General features: G+C 43.9%; 1 protein-coding gene across 1 annotated transcript in view; it reads left to right on the forward strand.

Moving 5' to 3' along the window:
• The window catches only part of CIT (citron rho-interacting serine/threonine kinase), a 1,473,679-nt gene that overhangs the window by 608,131 nt on the left and 843,177 nt on the right, over positions 1 to 22,371 (forward strand). Inside the window, exon 21 of the mRNA XM_086942878.1 lies at positions 6,543 to 6,652. Coding sequence (XP_086799004.1) covers positions 6,543 to 6,652 — 110 coding nt within the window. The remainder of the gene's footprint in view (positions 1 to 6,542; positions 6,653 to 22,371) is intronic.

Below are 22,371 nucleotides of genomic sequence, written 5' to 3' on the forward strand. Positions count from 1 at the left end.
ACTGACTGGGGGACGGCCTCGCAGGAGGGGCCTAGGACCGAGCAGGCCCAGTGCGGAGACACTGTAACTCCGCGCATGCGCGGAAGAGCCCCCGTGTGGAGAAAACGACGACCTTCGCCGCTGAGGGGAGCCAAGAGGAAGCGTCTTCGTGGAGCGTCTGAAGACCGCTCTGCACGCCGTGGGACAGATCCTTCCTGGTGAGGTGCCGCCGCTCGTGTGGCGGATTCAGTGAGATAGCGGCCCGGATTGCAGCTGAGAGGGCCTCCGCTCCTCTGCGAGGGAGCGAGGGGGCCGATCACCGGAGGTGACGCGTCTGAGAGCTCAGGGGGTAAGCGGAGGAACTGCCTGCCGGCCGCCTATACAAGTAAGCCGGGGAGAGCGAGGGGTGGCGAGGGAGTGCCGGTAAGGTCTCCTGATCGTCTGGTTTCCTCCCCACACGGTGCAGAACTGAGTGAGAGGAAGAGGGAGGAGGGCCTGGAAAACGAGTGGCCGAACTTGTACAAACTGACTGATTTCAGAAGCCTGGTTACCTGTGGGGTGCAAGGAATAAAAATAAATCTCCATAGACCCCTGGTTCTTGACAGTTGGTGACAGCTTGGCCCCTCTCTGATAGAAGGGTTTCTGAGAAGCAAAACAAAGCACAATGCACAGTTAATCTGTCCTAGGAAAGTAGAAGGGTTTCCTACCAGCCATAGTTATAATGAACTATTGTAATTAATTGACAACTGGTGCAACAGTTTAAAAGTGTTATTGATATTTATAAAACCAAGTGTAGAGTACAGGCCATATTTAAACTAGCTTATGGAAGAGTAAGCGTTACATGCCAGACAGTGTTATGGTGTGTGACTAAATATATAGTACTGTAAATACTGATTGCAAAAGTGTGATAGGAGTTCAAGAGTATAGTAATTGTTTTCAAGACAGAATTGTAATGCCTAAATTGTAAGATTTTGAATCCAAAAGAGCAAAGATTTATTTTTATAAAGCAGTACTCATTTTCCCACAATTTTGGTGTAGCGGTATTTTTGTGTGATATTGCGTGGCTTTACTGTTGGGTGGTCTGCAACCTTTACACTGTGCCTCTGAAATGTTAGTCTTGCCCTAGGCCAGGCTCTAGGCCAGGCTACCCCAGTTCCAACACTCTCCCACTGGTCTCTGAGCGCCAAGAAACCAATTGGTGTATGTGCGCGGTACTAAATACCTTTAACATAACATAACATAACAGAGTTGGTGGTGGTGACAACTGTTTCTCTGCTCTGGTCTCCTGAGGAAGCCTGACTTTGCATAAATTTATTGGAGCTGCGGGCCATTTGCCTGGTATTTATGGCCTTCCGGCTGTCCTTCAAGAGAAGAATGGTACAGGTTCTCACTGACGGCACCACTGCCACATGGTACTGCTACAAGCAGGTCCGGTGCCAAGAGACGCATCACCTGTAGAGTTTACTGAAGCGTTACGGGCATTTCCATGATCATGACCCACCTGGTGGGAACTTTAAATGCAGGGCTGACAAGCTCCGCGGTCAACACTTAGTGATCACAGATTGCGGTTGCATTGTGAGATGGTGCGGAGCATATTCAGACAGTGGTGAGAGCCCTATCTACATCTTTTCACGAACGTGTCGTGTCAAAACTGCTGCATGTTCCCATGAGGCACAGGGTCAGACTGATTTGCATACAGCCATGTCTGAACTGGGGTGGCAGAGTGGGCTAAAGAACGGTGATGTATTAAACCCAGATCTTTTGACTGGGTGTGAGTGTTTGATTGATTCAGATGCTCCGTCCATCACCACCCCCTTTTGTACCGCTTTTGGGCTTTTGACTGGGTGTGAGTGTTTGATTGATTCAGATGCTCCGTCCATCACCACCCCCTTGGGTAGCTAGGTGTACTGTAAACTGCTAGAGTTAGACTTTTTCGAATGTCTGATTTACTTTATGATGACATGAATTTTCGGTATCACTTGAGCTACTTGAGTCAGGGTAATGGCAGGGGTTCTGTTGAACGTTGTAGTTGTCTGCAGCATCTGCTCTATCCGTTTTCTCATTAAGGTTGCTTTGATGTTAAAGAACTTTGAATGGCTTCTTATGTGAGCTCCATTCATAGCCGCCACAAGTGTGGCAGGGTATGCTCAGACGTGAGTCCCTTGCTCACTTTGCCACTGGATTCAAGCAAGCCGGGCTGAAGACGGCTGGAATGTCAGAAATCGGTCCTCAGAAGCTTGTTTCCGGTCCAGGGAAGACACGGCTTGGCAGTTCGGGCTGGACTGTTCCCATGAGGCACAGGGTCAGACTGATTTGCATATAGCCATGTCTGAACAGGGGTGGTAGAGTGGGCTAAAGAACGGTGATGGATTAAACCCAGATCTTTTGACTGGGTGTGAGTGTTTGATTGATTCAGATGCTCCGTCCATCACCACCCCCTTTTGTACCGCTTTTGGGCGCCACAAGTGTGGCAGGGTATGCTCAGACGAGAGTCCCTTGCTCACTTTGCCATTGGATTCAAGCAAGCCGGGCTGAAGACGGCTGGAATGCCAGAGACCGGTCCTCGGAAGCTTGTTTCCGGTCCAGGGAAGACATGGCTTGGCAGTTCGGGCTGGACTGTTCCCATGTGGCACAGGGTCAGACTGATTTGCATATAGCCATGTCTGCACTGGAGTGGCAGAGTGGGCTAAAGAACGGTGATGGATTAAACCCAGATCTTTTGGCTGGGTGTGAGTGTTTGATTGATTCAGATGCTCCGTCCATCACCACCTCCTTTTGTACCGCTTTTGGCCTCCACAAGTGTGGCAGGGTATGCTCAGACGTGAGTCCCTTGCTCACTTTGCCACTGGATTCAAGCAAGCCGGGCTGAAGACGGCTGGAATGCCAGAAACTGGTCCTCGGAAGCTTGTTTCCGGTCCAGGGAAGACATGGCTTGGCAGTTCGGGCTGGACTGTTCCCATGAGGCACAGGGTCAGACTGATTTGCATATAGCCATGTCTGAACTGGGGTGGCAGAGTGGGCTAAAGAACGGTGATGGATTAAACCCAGATCTTTTGACTGGGTGTGAGTGTTTGATTGATTCAGATGCTCCGTCCATCACCACCCCCTTTTGTACCGCATGTTGAATGTTGTCAAGAACTTTCTTTCTAGGAGACACATTCGGGATAGTATGAAGTGTGGGACTCCTGTACTCCTTTCCGCCCTTGCTGGCATGAGTTTTGAAGATGGAATGGCCTGGCCATTGTCATTCTGGTGGTTCCAGATTGGGCAAGGAGAGAGTGATACCCGGAAATTCTGGGCATGGGTATCTGTCCTCCGATCTTCTGTCACAGTAGCAGAGCTGGGTCCTTTATCCTAACCCACACAATCTGTACCTCCATGCATGGAGATTAAGAGGCTGCACTGGACTATGTTCAATCTTCCTCCCAAAGATGTGGACTTCATCCATGCTGCCAGGGGTCCCTCTACAAAGTCTGTCTACGCCAAACACATTTACATGTTTATGGCCTAGTGTGACACCTGCAACATGGACCCATTACAAGACAAACCGTCTGATGTCTTGTTTGTTTTATCTTTTGCCCAGGAAGTATTTGCAGTTGGCACCGTTAAAGGTTATTTTTTTGGGCTTACTTATGTTTCCGGATCAGCCATCCTTTCTCAAATCACCTGTTGTGAGGAGGCTTGTAAAAGGTTTGACTCCTATCTTTCCTCCCAGTGTCTTTTTGATGCCACAGTTGTATCTCAATTGTTTTTTCACGTTCCTTATGCGTACTCCTTCCGAACCTATGCACAGCTATTTACTAGGTCTCCTGACTCTAAAGACCTGTATGGTTGGCCGCGATGGCTTCAGCTCAACACTGAGTGAGTTCCAAGCTCTCTCTGTGCAGCAATCTCACTCCACCTTTTCCAATATAAAATGGGGTTGAGGACCAGGGTGGCACTTTTGCTAAAGGTCATGACTGCTTTTCATGTTGGACAATCCACCATTCTCCCAGTGTTCTCTCCTCACCCCTTGAAAGAGGAGGAGAGCGCCATTGACTGGACCTCAAGAAGACCTTGATCTTTCACATTGGTTTTACTAAAGCCCATCGGGTGGATGATCAACTGTTTGTGTGGCTTTCTGGGTCACAGAAATGCAGTGCAGTGCAGTGCAGAAAAGGACTCTATCCAGGTGGCTAGTCCTCTGCATTTGGCTGTACTATGCACTGGCCAAGAAGTAGCCTCCAGAAGCACTGAGGATCCATTCCACAAGGGCCATGAATGCTACCACTAAGTTGGTTTTTAGAGAGCCTGTTCTTGATATCTATCAGGCTGTGACATGGGCATTAGTGTACACATTAACAAAGCACTATTGCCTTAACAGCCAGAACCGACGGAAGAGTTACCTTCAGTGATGCACTTTCTCGTGGATACTCTAACCACAGATTTCTCACTGCCCTCCTGTCTCCTTATTCGTTGGAATGGGCTCAATTTCTATCGCAAAAGGTTCCAAATGAGATCGCACTCTGGTACCTCTGATTACTGGGGTGCTCTGCATCTGATGAACTGGACTGAGTCAAGAAAAAAGACATTGACGCACAATACCTTGGATAAACTGCTGTTCTATTTACAAATGCTAGTTTTATGTAGTAATTGATGTTTGAGCAAGGTAGAGATGAAGCGCTGTGTACTTACCAAAACATTGTGTAGCCCTTCATATTCTTGAGGCTGTAGATAGTTAGTGAACTGTAAACTTATGAGAGACTCTGGGGGGCTTGGTTTGCTCCTGACCTAGGATAACTGTATGTTGATTAGAGCCCTGTAGCACTTCGTTTTGGATAAATAGGTGTTCTTCGCACTGATGAGGCCTCTTTAGCATTCATGCTCAAGGGTTTGGATATACAGGTGTACCATATATTGATGAGCGTTCTCTCAAGTGCATGAAGGCTGTAGATAGGCGCATGGGCATAGTGATGAATCGCTTGGAGCATGTGGTTACCTCAAAGCTTTGGATAAACAGGTATGCTGTATATAGTTTTGCAACATCCATCACTCTGGCTGTACTCAAAGCTGCATATAGGTACATGCGTTCTCTGCAAGTGTGAGTTTTTGGAAAACGTTTTATCTTTGAGGCAGTGGATATAATGTTTTACTAAAGTAACGTGAGAATCGTCTGTAGCACTTGCTCTACTCGTGACTGTGGACAGATACATCTATTGCATGATTATCTATGTATGTTTGGGGTATGCAAGGCTAGCCAAAGGCACATTCTGTGTATCACTTGATTTACTTAAAGCTGTGGCTAGATAGGTGTGTTGTCTACCCATGAAATTTGACTGTAGAACTTGCACTTCTCAGGGTTACTGATAGATGTGCTATGTAGTTGTGCATTTTTTGTTGCACTTGTTTTCTTTCAGGCTGCAACTAGTCTTGTATGCTAATGTGAACATCCAAAACTGCTCAAGGTGATATAGACAGATGTGTAGTGTACACGTGTTTTTGTCTCTTAGCATTCTTCAGGATATGGATCTATAGGTGACGTGTTTTAATACACATTGTAACATTTGCTGTGTTCTTCAATAGGTAGGTGATTTATATGCTGATGTACGTCATCTACAGCACTTGGTTTATTCAAGCTGTGGGATAGATGTGTGTCTTGCTTACTAATGTTAGTTGTCTTTATCTCTTGATCCGCTCTAGCTGCATAGTTGGATGCCATGTGCACCTTGGTGAGTTTTTGTAATTTTAAGGCCATAAACCCAGCCTGCTTCATTCTCACTTGATAGTCAGTTGGTTTGTTTGAGGAATGGATAGCTAGGTGTACTGTAAACTGCTAGAGTTAGACTTTTTCGAATGTCTGATTTACTTTATGATGACATGAATCTTCGGTATCACTTGAGCCACTTGAGTCAGGGTAATGGCAGGGGTTCTGTTGAACCTTGTAGTTGTCTGCAGCATCTGCTCTATCCGTTTTCTCATTAAAGGTTGCTTTGATGTTAAAGAACTTTGAATGGCTTCTTATGTGAGCTCCATTCATGCTGAGTACATTTTACTAGAGAATATGCCTGGTACTGCGATAGAAGGTTGTTGTAAATTCTCGATCTGCTGTAGGCAAGTGTAAACTTATTTTACTTTTAGATGCACAAGTTAACTCATGGTCTGTTTGAAAGTCTGAGCAAACATTTGCACTTCTTTGCACGGTGATACCCGCTGCATTTTGGTCTGCTTCAGGTTCCAGGTACATCTGCACTGCCCTCTGGATGTAGGGTTTCCTGGTCTTTTTGAAACTTTCTTCAGATATGCAGTGGGCTCCAGTGTGAGAACTGGGTACAGTGAGCTTGCTTCTCAAAGTGAACGATGCCGCATTACAAATGGTAACATTGGCAGCCCGAGTCTTAAGTAAGAATTTCTTCAGCTTAGGAGCCCAGTGATGCCAGCATTCCTCTTTCTTGCTGCACATCGTATATGATCAATTCATGAAGGGTGGGTGCCTAATTCCACCATTGTATATTTTGTATTCGTGGCATGATTTTACATTGAGTATGAAGATACCTTTATGCCTATAATCATTTTTTTTTCTCCAGATGATAAATGCCTTGGAATCAAAGATCAAGTCATTGGAACAACGGCTTGCAGAGCTATCTGAAGCTAATAAGCTTGCAGCAAACAGCAGTCTCTTTACTCAGAGAAACATGTAAGTCTTGTGCCATTGCCTTTTCAGTCAAACTATGGCCTTTAAACACATTGCCCTCTTACTGCATTGCACACCCACACATGGATTCATGCATTTGAAGCTGACTCCTGTGCTCTCCAACATACACTTAGTCCTGATATACCTCCGTAAGAAAGTTGTTGTCCTGAGATTTTAAGTAGTGTTTTTTTGTATTAGAGAAGTCATTTAGCTTGGGTAGACATTGCTAATCTGGGCTGAATTTTTCTGTACTTACTTATGTCAATATTTTACCCTTGTTCTGCCTAAACCACAGGTAACACCTTCAAGATCCCCTAGTTTCTGATCGTTTGTGAGAGGTGGACGAGGGGTAGCCATCGATCTTCTAATTGGATGGGCATTGGGTTTGGTTGTCGTCGCTTTCTCAGAAGACTCTGATTCTTGTTGTGATTCTCTGGTTTCTGCTTTTTTATGGTGATTTTTTTTCCAGGCTTTTTTCCACTATATACGATTTGTAGCACTTGTTGTTACAATGATAAAATATTACACCCTTTTAACCCATCAGTATCAATCTTTTGTGAATTTCGTCTTGTCTTATTTCTGCAGCAACTCAAACGTTCTTCTGTCCAGCTGCTATTGATGTTAGCTTTTCTTTGATTATTTTGGCATATGACACATTTTTTTGTTGGAGTCCTCAGATTTTGTAGTTAGAAACACTGTCAGGAGGTAAAGATCCTCTGCTCCCACCTGCTTCGCTCATGTTTATGAATTTGAATCAACGGAAAACCTGAAACAAAACCATATTAAATAAATTACCAATATGATGGGTATAACACATCATTATAGAGCCGCCATTTTGAGAAACATTTTGTTTTGACACAAGAATGAAGTATATAGGTCTCTTGATTCCTGAAATGTTACATCATCACTGCAACACATACACCATTTTTAAAAGGGTCGTCCAGAAAAATTTGTCCTGGATCATTGTCTGCCCAAGCTAAATAATTTCTCTAATGAACCAAAAACACAAATCGAAAATGAAAATCTCTGGACAACAATTTTTTACAAAGGTATATCAGGGGGCCAGGATTAACTCCATCTCTGCATGGTTAGTCCTACCATAAGCTATGAAAGCCTTTGTTTAGAAATTATACCTTTCAAGGTTTGTAACATGTGCAGGTGGTCTCTTTAGTTTTGGGAAATTCTGCCCATTTACATTCTTGCTACACCATATTTGCTACAGTCAGATTTTAGTAGCTAATACTTGAAAACTGACTAGTGTTGATGGGTAAGCTCTCTTTTTAGGCTCTGTAATCGTAACCTCCATCAGAGCAATTATTTTTCAAATAAACACACATTTCATGTTGGTGCCATATGACAAATCTTCACACAACACCACTCAGAAACAGTAATTGACTTGAAAACGACAAAATGCTGCAGGTATTTATCACATCGAAACCAAAATGAAATTTGATAACTGAAAATGAGTTGATGCCATATTTCAAAGACTCGCTGAGATCACGGTCTTCTGTGTCCCTGTCCAAATCTGGTGTAGTTCTTTTCAGTATTAGAACATTGATAATCTTTTGTATATTCATGGGTGAGATTATCAGCGGACTTTATAGAAGCCGATTGGCTGCTGAGAACTGAAGCGTCTTCATTCACTATCTTATAACTTATGCCATGCTTGCTAAATAAATCGACATCTTGAGCATGTGCTGTGCTTTTTCCGATTAGGAGGAGGTACTGGTTATATATATATATATTCACTGAAAAAACTATAGGTTTCACACCAGTTATAGTTAGGTGGAAATTTTACTGATATAAAACCATTGAAATTCCCACGTTATAGTTAGTCGGACTCACTATAACTTGCGCGTGCAATGCACTGCTGATGACATCACATATTACATCACTCATGACATGGTCAGTGACATCACTCATGACATCACTGATGACACCATCCAGTGAATATGTGTCTTTCTGAAAAATAAATATTAGTGAGTTATGTTTTAATATTTAAATTCATATATTAGTGTTTCACTTTGTGTATAAGTGGCTACATGTGTTGATAAGTAGCTACATGCGTATGTATATGGGTTATTTGATATTTTTAGTAGTAACAGTATGAGTGTCTATATGGTTTGGTGGAGGTATTACTTAGCACATAGATGCATGAGTGACTGACTCTTTGTTTGTATGTGTTTTGAAGACAGCATATGTACAGGACTGTATGGGTGGATGAGTGTCTATATGTGTTTGTTAGTGAGTGAATGACTGTCCCACTAGTGTCTTTATCAGTAACTACATATGTTTTAATCTAGTATATATGAATATTGATGTATATAAATGAGTATATGTGAGAGTAAGAGATTGTAAGATTTCCTGTTTAAATAAGTATGTGTTTCTATAAGTGATTGTTTAAGAGAATAAATATGTGTAATTTTCAATAGAAGTAAGGTGGAAGTGTGTGTATAACTCTATATTCAAATAAATGGTTGTTCAATAGTTTATTTGCACGTGTGAATATGTGTGTGAGTAACTTTTGGATGAATGTCGGTGTGTAACAGGATGTATAGGTGTATCTCTTCATATGATGAGTGAGTATATGTATGAGTGACTATATAGAACTGTTGGTGAATGAATGGATGTGTACATAGATAGTGGAAGTACAGAATTGCTTGTTGTAACTGATATAGGTATGTCCATTTTTTAAAAATTTCAGTTTCTATTTTTGAATATGTGTCTCAAGGGTTACTTTACACTGAGAGGAGGTCTGTGACTGTGTCACAAGGATGGTGTCATCAGTGATGTCATGAGTGATGTCACTGACCATGTCATGAGTGATGTAATATGTGATGTCATCAGCAGTGCATTGCACGCGCAAGTTATAGTGAGTCCGACTAACTATAACGTGGGAATTTCAATGGTTTTATATCAGTAAAATTTCCACCTAACTATAACTGGTGTGAAACCTATAGTTTTTTCAGTGAATTTAATAGGTTTTTTAAATGCTAATTCCTAACTATAACTGGTGTGAAACCTATGGTTTTTTTCAGTGAATTTCAAAGGTTTTTTTAATGCTAATTCCTAACTATAAGTTTCACTTTATAAATAAGACTGTTAGCACTCTAGTTGTTCTTTTTAACACTCTGGTACATTCTGTCATTGGGCTACAGTTGGGCTACATCTAGTTGAATTTTGGGCTACATTTACAATTTTTGATCTCTGGTGGCCATCTTTGGGCTACATTGGGCTACTTTGGGCTACACTTGGGCTACATTTTGGCTCTAACATATATTAAGCCCAATGTAGCACAATACATATTTTTATAAAGTTAATTTTTTTACAAACCACTTCAGAATAGGGCTACCTGTCTCTACAATTATCCCATTTTTTTTTTTTAATTTTTGGGGGGAGCGCTCCCGGAGCGCGCCCCGGAGTGCGCCCCGAAAAGCGTATTTCTGAAAAGCGCCCCCGGGCGCGCTCCGGGGAGCGTCTCGTAAGCGTCAATATCGCAAACGAAAACATGATCGTGACGTATCGCGTAGCCGCGACCGCGTGATACGCACGGCGTAAGCGCACCCAGAAGTACTCGAGCGAATACGATCGCACAACGTAAACTTCCGGCGCGCTTACGCTGCGCGACCCGGGCCGCGCCCCCGGGCGCGTAGCATAAGCGCGTCGGGTCATGTGAGCAGAAAATAACACTTTTCATTGGTTCATAACAGTTTTAGTTTCATAATGATGAAGCCCCTGGTCTTGTGACCTGAAAATAACACTTCTCATTGGTTCAGGACAGTTTTTTTTTCTAAATGATGAAAGACCCCACCTTTTTTCCTTATTCTGACTTTGTCCTTTGACTGAGGAAGACCTGTTTGTTGCTCTCTCTACTTTTTTGCTCTAAATAATGGCTTCATTAGTAGCATCAGCTGGTGCATCTGCCCCACCACCACCACCACCAAGAGGACCAGCTCCAAATTATATTGGTGGTCAAGAACAGGAGGAGGAGGAGGAAGAGGAAGAGGAGGAGGGGAGAAGAAGATGGCTGCCAGAAGAAAATACACCTTATAAACCCAAACCACACATTGTTTGGCAGTTTTTTTCAATTCCAGAGGGGAAAAAAAAGGTGAATGCTCCCAAGGTGACTTGCCTCATCTGCAATGATGAACTTTCACGGGGCAACCCAAACAAGAAATATTCTTTTGGTAACTATACCATGATTCGGCACATGACAAGAAAGCATCCAAACAACTACTCTCGAGCAGAGTTCCGGGAACTGGCCAGTAACCTCCCCCAGTCATCAAGGACCCCCTCCCAAAGAAACCAACCCACTTCCTCGCAACCAGAAACATCTGAGGTGATGCCTTGCATTCAGCCGAGATTTGCTGATTTTAAAATTACTTGTACTGCTTGTGGCAAGCTTATCTCCTATGGGGAACAAAGTATTAAGCTCATCGTCCTTGCAGGTGATAATCACAAGTGCCCCAAAAAGAAATAATTTTTTGGGTTTTTTGTTTTTTTGCTCCAGTTGAGCCAGTTTCAATTCCCTTTTTTTGTTTCTCCCCCTAAAAAATACAAAAAAAAATATAAAACTGTTTTGAAAAGCCAAAAAAAGTTCAAAAAGTTCAAAAAACACAAAAAAAATATAAAACAAAAAGAAGAAAAAAAAAAGTTCTTTTTAGAACTACCTCCAATTTCTAAATAAAAACTTCATTTTTTTGAAAACTCTGTCATCTTTTTCCCTCATTTTACGCTCCCCGGTGCGCTACCTGGTGCGCGCACCGTGCGCTTCCCCCGCGCAAAACGAAAAAAAAATATATTTTAAATGCCCCGCGGGGCCCTTTTATAGCCCCCACATCAAACCTAGGGGGTCAAAGGGGTCTATCCCTGACGCCTTATGGTCAGTTCCCACTTTGTTTTAGCCACCTCTTATGTCTCGATTTTACCGATGGCGACCGCTCTGGACTGTTTGGAATGTTTACAGACACCCGAGAGCCAATCAGCTTTTCGTGCGCTGCTATAGATATATATATTTTTTTGAACCTAAATTACTCAAAATCCACTGGAGCACATATCTTGATTACAGAAAACGTCAGACATCTTTTCCTATATTGAAGGATCTCCTGCGTTTCCACAGTTGCCTGAGTAAATCACTTTTGTGCCTCCATAAGTAAGCTTGCTCTCTCTCTTACCCCACTCAAAACAGTTGCAAAGAACACTTAACTAGGCAAACTGACTTTTTCCCCTTAATGCCAATTCTTCTCCGATAAGAAGCTATGGTTCTGGTCATTCTGGTTGGTTCAAAGACTCCTGATGGTAATATCGGTATTTACACCCACTTATATTTCGCTACTCACACATTACAGTTCATTCCTCTCAGTGAAGTCCCGGATTGTATTGATGCATATATCCTCTCATAATGTTAGACTCTGTACCCTCCTAATTAAACCTGTTTTTCACCCAAATTATTAATTGCTGCTTTTCTACTTTGTGTCATCTTATATTATCAAAAGTGCTAAGATTTGCTAAACACTCTTCTCTCCGATTGTGCTGATCACTGTTCTACCAGTGTAAAAAACTGCGCTGCCGCCTTTCGTAACTTAGATTGAGTTAAAAAAATGTAATTAAAGAAACCTCTCTCCTCACCCAACAAACTTTCACCAACAAAACTTACATTACAGAAAATTGTGATCAGATCTAAAAATTGATAATATATGAAATTAGACTATGATGGTGCGGACTGAACCATAATGGATACATGTTCAGCCCACATTGCAAAGAAAGGTATTTCTGATTAATACATCTAACTGCAGAATCGTCGCCTTTAGAATAATCTGAGGCATCAGACTGGATCTGATTTTTATACTAGTTATTGCTGCATCTCACCGGCAGAAGGCACTATAGGATTACACAGCAGTGCTTGTTGACTTTGGTTCCTTCTTTCTGTGCCCTTTGCATATTTCAAGCTCTGCGCCCAGCTTCATCATTTGTGCCAATGCCATAAGTCGACAAAGACAGTGTGCCAAGGAAGATAAATCTCTTCAAAGAAGAAAGGTTTCAAACTGTGCCTGAGACTACAGAAAGCAGGTGCCGGTCAAGGAACAGTATGACATTTGCTTGTGGTGCTGGTCACTATTCAAATTCATGTGGCAAGCGCTCTCTGAAGCCCTTGAAGGTGATTGGGGAACAAGAGGCAAAACTACATCACAGAACAAGGGTTGGGGCACGAACGAAGCATCGTTCTCATTCCAAGTCACAGGGAGGCCCTCCACTTGACACTCCAGACGAGAAGTCATGCATTTGGCACCCGAGGGCCCGAATCTACCAGTGACCTCTGACTGCGAGCCGATTCCAAGGATGGTCTTGTGGTCTGTAAGTTTCCTTGGCTGTCATCAACCCCATAGCTTCTAGACCCTATACGGCAAGTATTCAGGGCAATGCTGGCTCCGTTTTCGATCCGTCACACCCCACGGAGTCACAGGGGCCACCAGCTGCACTCCTGCACATGAGTCCTTCCCCGACTGACATTGCTGAATCTCCTTCCTATTGCTGGACAGTTCCAGCTTAAAGCTCTGTAATGGTCTCTGGGGCCATGCCTGTGCCAGCAGCACTGAACCCAACTCCAGCGGCACTCACGTTGGATCTCCGATATAAAGCTAACATTGTTCTGACCAAATCTGTTGTTCTATGAGATCACCAAAGCACAGCTCCCAACTTTGGACAGCAATCCTCAGCCTCTACATCAACACCAGTACTATATGAGGCTACAAACTCTATTAAGCTTTAACTTAGGTGTGGTTCATTATGACAATGCGGAGGAGGCAACCTGCTAGTTTCCCTCTGTACTGTTTCAGCATGTTGGGTTCAACACTTTTCCTGCGTCCGAAATAGTCTCCACCAAGTTCATCTTCAGTAAGAAGAAAGTGCCACCTTTGTGTTTGATTAACTTCTGCTGCCCTGCAGAAAACTGTTACAGTTGCCCACAGTAGAAATGAAAGATAATTTGTTGACAAATCTCAAAACCCGGGCCTGCGGCTTCCGAGTCTGTCCTGCCATTCAGTAAGGCTCTTACTTTAATTGCTGCTTGGAGAAAGCCAATGCTCAGTTCCTCCAGTCAGTCTCTGAGCTGGGATGGTGCAGTGAGCTAAAAAACGGTGATGGATCAAGCCCTGATCTTTGGACTGGGTAAGAGTGGTCTGCTTAATTCAGACACTCTGTTCATCACCACCCCCTTTTCTGAATCGTTTTTGTCCACCATAAGCGTGGAAGGGTATACTCAGATGTGAGTCCCTTGCACATTGCACCATCAGGATTCCAGCAAGCCGGGCCGAAGACGGCTGAAATGCCAGAAACCGGTCCCCGGAAGCCTGTTTCCTTCCCAGTATAAGAATTGGCTTGGTAGTTTGGTCTGCCCTGTTCCCATGATGCACTGGGCCAGGGTCAGACTAATTTGCATATAGCCAAGTTCTGAGCTGGGATGGTGCAGTGAGCTAAAAAACGGTGATGGATCAAGCCCTGATCTTTGGACTGGGTAAGAGTGGTCTGCTTAATTCAGACACTCTGTTCATCACCACCCCCTTTTCTGAATCGTAATTACAAAGGGCAGCGCCTGGGTGGCCTGACCTTTCTTGCCAAAAATCTCCCAGATAAGCTTCTCAAGTATCAATGAGAAAAATCGACCAAATTAACTGCCAGATAGGGAGTAGAAATACATTTGAGCATTTTTCAGAAGAGCATGTATTTTTATTTACATTTGGCCCTGTGGTATCTAATGGGATCTTGCCAATATACACATGAGCTACAGGGCTTGGACAGAGATACGTTGCTGGCTCTACCTGGTGAATTCAGAGTAACCTTTGTCCGAACGATTCAGGATGAACAAGACACCTTCAAATACGTATTATGAGATCAGACACAATGTCTATTTAGGGTAATCTATTTTCCGGCTATGTCTAAGCTTCTTTAATGCCCTTCAATGGATCCAGGCTCTTTCGGGTAAAAAACAGCAGCCCCCTAAAACGTTTCCGCTCACATCTTTTTATTAAAGATACAACATATTAACGACAATTAAAGAGAAAGAAAGAAAAGAAAGAGCTTGGTCGTTCACGGTACTGGTGTCCAGTATTAACATTTGCTCCACATCTGATTCAATTTACAATATCACATGTCCCACATCTGATAAACAGTAGGTATATTGTGTTTGGCATTTAACTTTTAGCCATGTTTCTGAACTAAGCGGCTATAAATAAGAAACCGAGCATTGTTTATAAATAAAAAGAACCCCAGAGCCAGGAGAGAGGGTGGAGAGAAGAAAGGGAGATTCCTTTAGTGAGTGTGTTGGGGGCTGAATAGCGAGCCTTCTATATGTACCATCTGGTCTGGAGGTTATCCTTGAAGAGTTGCAAAGCTCGGAGTTTTGGTGGCCGGAAGCAGGCTTACGCCGGCTTAGAAAGGTAATCTAATAGCGGCTGGCATGTGTTTGTGAACCTGTTCTTGCTATAGGTTATCCGTGTTGCGAGAAGTTCCATCGCCATGGTTTGCCACAGACGGGTAACCCACAAGGCAGCTGGCCGTGTGTCCGTTTTCTTCCAGTACACCGCTATTGTCTGTTTGGCTGCTCCAAGCCTATGGGATATTATACGCAAATCTGCTTGAGTCATGGCAATTAGGGTCATAGTAACTGTAGGTCTAATCAAAGAGTGTGAAAGCGTGTCTGACCACTGACCTAATAACTATGCAAGGTACTTCTTCAAGTGAAAAAAGTATCCATCAGTCAACTCTTGGTTCCGCCCTTGTCATCATTTGGGTCTCCTTTCACCGAGGAGAGAACTCTTGCATCAGTTTTGAATGGAAATACGACAGACACCAAATAAAGTTACTTAGCTCTCCATTTATCCAATTTTTAAATCCCTTCTCTTATCTCACTTTTTTCATTCACTTTTCACGCACTGCTTCCCAGTCACCTCTAATAGGTTACACCATTCACCCATATAGTTACATTGGGTTACCCTTGTGTATACAGTACATTCAAAACTGATGCAAGATTTCTCTCCTTGGGGAAAGGAGTCCCAAATGATGACTAGGGCGGAGCCAAGAGTTGACTGATGGATACTTTTTTCACTTGAAGAAGTACATGGCATAGTTATTAGGTCAGTGGTCAGACACACTTTCACACTCTTTGATTAGACCTACAGTTATTCAGTAGTATGTGTATAGTAAATGAGGCAATGTAACTGTTTATGGTCTCTAAATATTTCCCCTGGACCCTCCTTTTATCGGTTGGTTTATTGAATTAGGGTCATAGGCCTAAGTCCCAGGATAGTCACTGTTGGAATCGCAGGTATAGGGATGCCAATGATATGACTTGATATGACTGAGGATTTCCTTCCAATACCCAGCACATTCGGGGTGAAAATTGCAAAAAACACAGTTGATGGACAGAATGTAGAACAATGTCATAAATTCACTGGGTATACTCAGACGTGAGTCCCAGGCTCTCCACACCACTGGAGTCAAGCTATCCAGCCAGATGAAGGCTGATAGCCAGAAACCGGTCCTTGGATGCTTGATTCCGGTCTGGGAAAGACATGGCTTGGTAGTTCGGACTGGACTGTTACCATGAGGCACAGGGTCAGAGCTGATTTGCATATAGCCAGTGTCTAACCCAGGGTGGTGTGGAGTGCAAAACAACAATGGATTTAGGCCCAGATCCTTGTACTGGGGTGAATGTATGACATTGTTCTACATTCTGTCCATCAACTGTGTTTTTTGATTCTCCCGTGCAGCACTGTGCACTGCATGTAGGGGGCCGGATTCGCTTTTCCTGCCAGGTTAGAAATCCATCACTGTGGATCAGTGGCTTTTGCAAATTGTTCAAAAGGGTCTGCCTTGCCATTCATTTCTTCCCACCCCTTTTTCCAGTATCCCACCAGCTACTTTAGTGTCGGCAGATAATGCCTTCGGCAGGAAGTCAAATCACTCTTGGCCAAAAGTCCATTAAGAAGGTACCAGGCTCTGTAATGGGGCAAGAGTTGCTGCTTTCACTACTTCCTGGTGCCCAAAAGGATCACGCTGATTTTGTATCTTTGACTCCATGAAAGCCCGCCTATGGAAAAGCATTAAAAATATTCACTCTAGGCCATGTTCTCATTGCCCTGAATTCAGGAGATTGAATGGTCTGCTTTGACTTGCATCACAAGTACTTTCAGGTGCCTGGCCTGCATTCCCACAGATGACAGTTTCGGTTTATGGTGGGGTAGGAGCGTTTTCAGTTTGCTGTTCTTCCCTTCAGCTTCACGCCTGTTCATTTTAATGAAGCAGATTTCGGAGATTGCGTCCCACCTAGCAGGCCTGTGAAAAATGTATTCCCATACCTCGACCACTGACTGCTGAAGGTGGGATTGCCACAGTAAGTTGTGCTCCGCCTCAGATTCCAGATTGAATCTGGAGAATTCTTTCAGCAATTCTCCCACATGCTGATAGGTGGTGCCATTTGGCTTTGCAGTGGCTCTTTTCTGCCCCTGAAGTTGTGTATGTGCCTCCCCAGCTAGCTCACATCTCCTACCAACTTTGTCAGTTTCCTATGACTTTATAACAAAATGCACTCCGTGTGATAGGGATGATGTCTCTACCGAAAACTATATTATTCAAGCTATAACTGCAGGAAGTAGATATCGATCACAGCCTCACATCATATATGCCTTTGTTGCTAGGGCTCCGTTCACGACACCAAGTTGTGCATTAAAAGCATCCTCGTGCAACCAAAGGCAATCAAGGAGTATTGAGGGTATGTCTACTTCCCCAGACCCAATAGTCGTTGTCAAAAAATAGATCTTGTTTTAAGTAGCAGGGCCATTAGTGTTCACATTCAAGGAGGAAGTGCCTTGTGAAGAACCTTTCCCCCTCAAAGTCATCCAGTAAGTCAAACGCATATGCACTAGAATGCCACACAGGACTCCACCCCATCCCATTGCTTGAAATCAGGTGTCTATCGAAGGGTCATTCCGCACAAACATCTACTGCCTAAAATTGTCCCACAGTTGGTCACAACAGTCCTCAAATTCCCCAGGTTGTCCTCCACCTAACACAAACCGCAGTCATAAAAGAAGCTACGCTACAACTTTTTCAGATGCTTTCAGCTCCCTCTTGTATGCCTTTGGGTCCCTACTGAGTGGAAATGGACTCTAGTTCGACTTCTGCAAGCGGGCTTTCCCACAACATCAACTGACTTCATGGCGAGAACATTCCACCACCAATTTTTGCTTCCACTCTGTCCTAAAGCCTATGCCAGTCCTACCAGTGCTGGTCCGATGCTGACTCGGAGCTCCATCCTGACACCAGCCCTGAGCTCTCTGTCATGCTATGCGTTCACAAAGTTGCAACCAGTCTCTAATCCTCATCTCTTCCTCCATGCCAGTAGTGTCACAGGCTGGGAGACCTTATTTGGATCATAATCTAATGTGGTTCAGGGTATAAAAAATGATCTCCATGACACTGATGACTAAGTAGACAACCTGTCCTCCAACCCCCTATCCTTAAGATGGTTTGTATCCAGATTTGCTAAGTTGGAACGTTTAGATTCACCACCTTTGCCACCAACATAAGTGCCTCTTTTGCCAAAGTTTTGTACATGGAGCAGAAGTGATTCATTTTCAATTTGTTTGCCAAGATTCTTCAACCAGGTCCAGCTTCTTCTAAGCTGTTTTGACCTTTCAGTGAGGCTCTTAGAAAATACCTAAAGCCACTTAGTCTAAGCCCATCAACCTATTTCCAGGTGGCATGACCATTTTCTGACAAGGCACACTATGTCTGAAAGCCTGGTACTACAAGCTTTGTTAAGTAAACCTACTCCTAGTTCCTTACCGGCCAGTCTAGCAGATAGTCGAAACGTATTGATGTCTTCAGAAAGTGGTGGTTCTCTTCAGCCAGTTTGGTCTTCAGATCCTTGAATGTGGTGTGCTTTTTGTGCAAATACACCCAGCATTGTGGGATCTGGTCAGCAAAATCTTGCTTGCCATCCTGGCCCTCGCTGGCTCAAATGATACATGATGGCCAGTACCTGGTGAAGTATGTCTTGTGTGCTGGTTTGGACACCACAGAGTGTGTTGGCAGGGCTATTGCGTAGTGCTTAGGAGGCATGCCTGAATGTGATAATCTGTGTTTCACCAGATGTATAGTCATTTGTTATGGACTGCCCTCTGACAGCTTTCAATTGTTTTGGGAGGAGACCGATTTGGTGCTCAAACAATTTATGTACATTTGAGTCACAGCAGGATCTTTGGGACTCTTGTGTCCCTCCAGGCAACTCCACCAAAAGAACAGGAAGTTTAGGGCATGTTCCAAGGGGCTAGCCTACAGACCACTCCTGCTCTCTAATCCTTTGCAACAGCAGCTGGCCTAGTTAGTTTGGTTCAGCAGTTGTGGGGCCAGCTGAGGTTGTTCATACCAGTAGACAACTTTCCTCTTTTGATGCAAACCTTTACTTGCCCTCACAGGCTCATGCTCAGCCAGTAGGAGGCAGAGTACAACAATTCCTCCTCAGATGAGAACCATCAGGTCGGGCAGATGGGTCTTACAAAGCATTCAAATGAGCTGCACCATACCTTTCATTTTGTCCCTGCCCAGTATCTCGCCCCTTCAGATCAGAGCAGCTGTCCGCTTACTATTCTGCAATCTTGCTGCAAAAAGTTGACCCTCTACCTGCAAAGGATGCTACTGAGTTGGAGAGAAGAGGAGAGGAGAAAAATGAATGCCTGAGATGGAGGCCTCTAGATTATACTAGACCTATATCCCTCAAAAGCTGTTCTAAAGAAAGATGAATTTAGGATGTTCAACGTAACCCAGATTCTTTCTGCGCTGGACTCAGGAGAATGGATGGCTTACTTGGATTTGCATGATGAGCATTATCATATACAAGTCCTGAAGTCGCATTGGCATTATCTGTGGTCCACAGGGGAATCTGCACGCTTGCCCTGCTCCTCTTTGACCTTACCACTGTCCCCCGGATCTTCACAAACACGACTGTGGTGGAGTGGTTGCTGTCCTTCATCAAATGTCGAAGATACATGTGTTCCCCTACCTCATTGAATGACTGTTGATGGTGGCCTAGACGTAGTCAGCTATAGACCTCCTCGAGCACATTCCAAAACTCCTGATATTTTGGGGATTTCCCATCAAATAGCTGAAGTCCTCTGTGTCCCAAGCATAGTATTCCTTACATTGGGGTTGTCCTGGAGAATGTGGCTTTCTAAGACTTTCATCCCTCGCAGCAAGCTCAGGACATTCAGAATATGATCCCTTTATTTCAGGCTCAATCCAGGACCTCGGTAGGGACAGCTGTAAGGCTTCTTGAACTTTTAGCCTTGTGCACACCAAACCAAACACCAAATGACATGTGCAGACACTGTAGTGGAAGATAAGGTTTCAGTGATCCCAGCATCAGGGTTGCCTCTCTGACTCCTTTCAGAAGAAGGTTCTGAATTTTTTGTTGTGGCAGGCAAATGCCAAACTGACCTGCGGCAGGCCAATTTCCTTTCCTACCCATTTTTCACGTTTATGACAGATGCATTACTGCTGGGATACAGGGGGTGGGGGTTATCTGCAAGAGGTAGAGATCAGAAGCCGCTGATCTCTGGCAGAGAGAAACTCCACGTCAACCTTTTGGAGCTTTGTGTCATTCTTTTGGCTTTGAAAGCATTCCTGACATTCAACAAAGGGAGGTTGGAGCAGGTCACCAGACAACTCGACTGCCATGTGATACTACAACAAGCAGTGCGGAGGATGGCCCGAGGTCAAGTGCCGGGAGGCTCTACACCAATGGAAGTGTCTGGACCAGCAGAACAGCTTTCTGGTACACAATTATCTGGCAGGCTGTCTGAATGTCAGAGCAGACAATCTGAGTAAATTTTGGTTGGTGGATCTCAAATGGCATCTCCAACCAGTGTACCATACCCCAGTTAGATATGCTTGTGACTGGAGAGAACACAGTGTGTTAATTCCACTGTGTGCAGGAAAGTATCTAGGAGAATCATTTTGACTGTGATGCATACTGGTCTCCAGTATGCTTTCCTCCCACTGGCTGGGACAGGACAGTTTTGGACCCAAAGCCCCGACCGGGAGCATTCACCCTCTGATCACACTGCCACTCTGTGAGGACCTCCTATCTTAGCAACTGGGGAGGGTTTTGCACCAGTCTCTCCTCAACCTACACCCTCATACATGGAGATTGAGCTGCAACATTTAATGTGTTTGATCTGATGGCCCTACTAGTCAGTGTTTTCTTTGCAGCTTTTCAACAGTCTATTTAAGCTGGGAGAATATTTTTGCCTGGTTTGGGGCTCACCGTGTTAATCCTCTGCAGGCCACATTTTCAGATGTATTGTCTGTTTTATCATTGGCCTAGCAGGGCCTTCCAGTGGACCATATCAACTATATTTAAATTGCCTTTTTTGATGAATTTTATCAAATATCTGACTCACGTTTTCCTTGAAGCCATTAGTCATGGCACATTGGTCTTGGGCTTAGTGTTGACATTTATTTATGTGCATGCTTTTGGAGGCATTGCATAGCTGATCACTCTAACAGCTGACATTCAAAACAGTCATCCTATTTAAATTTTCCTGTGTGTGTCGTGTGAGCATACTGCAGGCGCTCTCGGTGCAACCACTTTACACCACCTTATTTCTGGACATTTTAGTCTTGAGGAACTGCGTGTCCTCTTTGCCCAAAACTGTAACGGATAAAGTATCCACCAGAAAACGTTACTGAAGGTAAGGAACTTTTTATTTGGGATACAATAGATTGGAGATGGTGTCACTATAATCATAATAATTCAGCTCAGGCAATTGTAAGTCTTCTATCTAATCAAAAGCCAGAATCTTATTTAATATAGAATCTAACCAGAACCTTATTTATTGTAGTCTTTGTATGTGTAAATTATCCAGTATTATGGGTGTGATTCGTAGATTCACATGTCTGAATCATTCCCCGTCGTCGGGATCGGAGTCCTATCCCGACGACGGGAAATGATTCAGGCATGTGAATCTATGAAAGACACCAATACTGGATAACTGCAGTTACAGGTAAGTATCACATTTCTTATCCAGTATTGTGGGTGTCTTTCATAGATTCACATGCCTGAATCATTCCCCGTCGTCGGGATGGGACTCCCATCCCGACGAAGGGGAATGATTCAGGCATGTGAATCTATGAAAGACCCCAATACTGGATAACTGCAGTTACAGGTAAGTAACGCATTTCTGCACACATACATGTACACACACAGCTTGAAAAAATCTATACGCATTTATTTCTGATGGATACATCTGCCAGTGGATTCCTCACCTTGTGAATATTCCCCTGCGTCAGCAACATTCGGAAATTCTTTTGTAGCTTAACGCCGACGTGGATGACGTCATAGAGGCACGGCATCGCGCGCGGCCCCGCTGACGTCACCGACTCCATCATACGCCCACGTCGGCGTGATGACATCAGTTCCCTTTTTTCGGCGGAGTCGACGCTAACGGTTTTCGAGGGATCCTATGTAGGGTTGATAGTAACTTTGTTACTATTGTGATTTTCTGTGTCTTTACCAGTGTTTCTGACTCCTGTTGTGATGTTGACTAAGAAGACTGGTTTCAAGCCATGAGGCGAATGCGGGAAGATGATGTCAATCGCTGACCTGCATGATGACTGCATATGGTGCCTGACTACGGATCACAACGTTCAAGGTTGTCATTCCT

Source organism: Lissotriton vulgaris, chromosome 11 (assembly GCF_964263255.1).
Source record: "Lissotriton vulgaris chromosome 11, aLisVul1.2, whole genome shotgun sequence".
NCBI lineage: Eukaryota > Metazoa > Chordata > Amphibia > Caudata > Salamandridae > Lissotriton > Lissotriton vulgaris.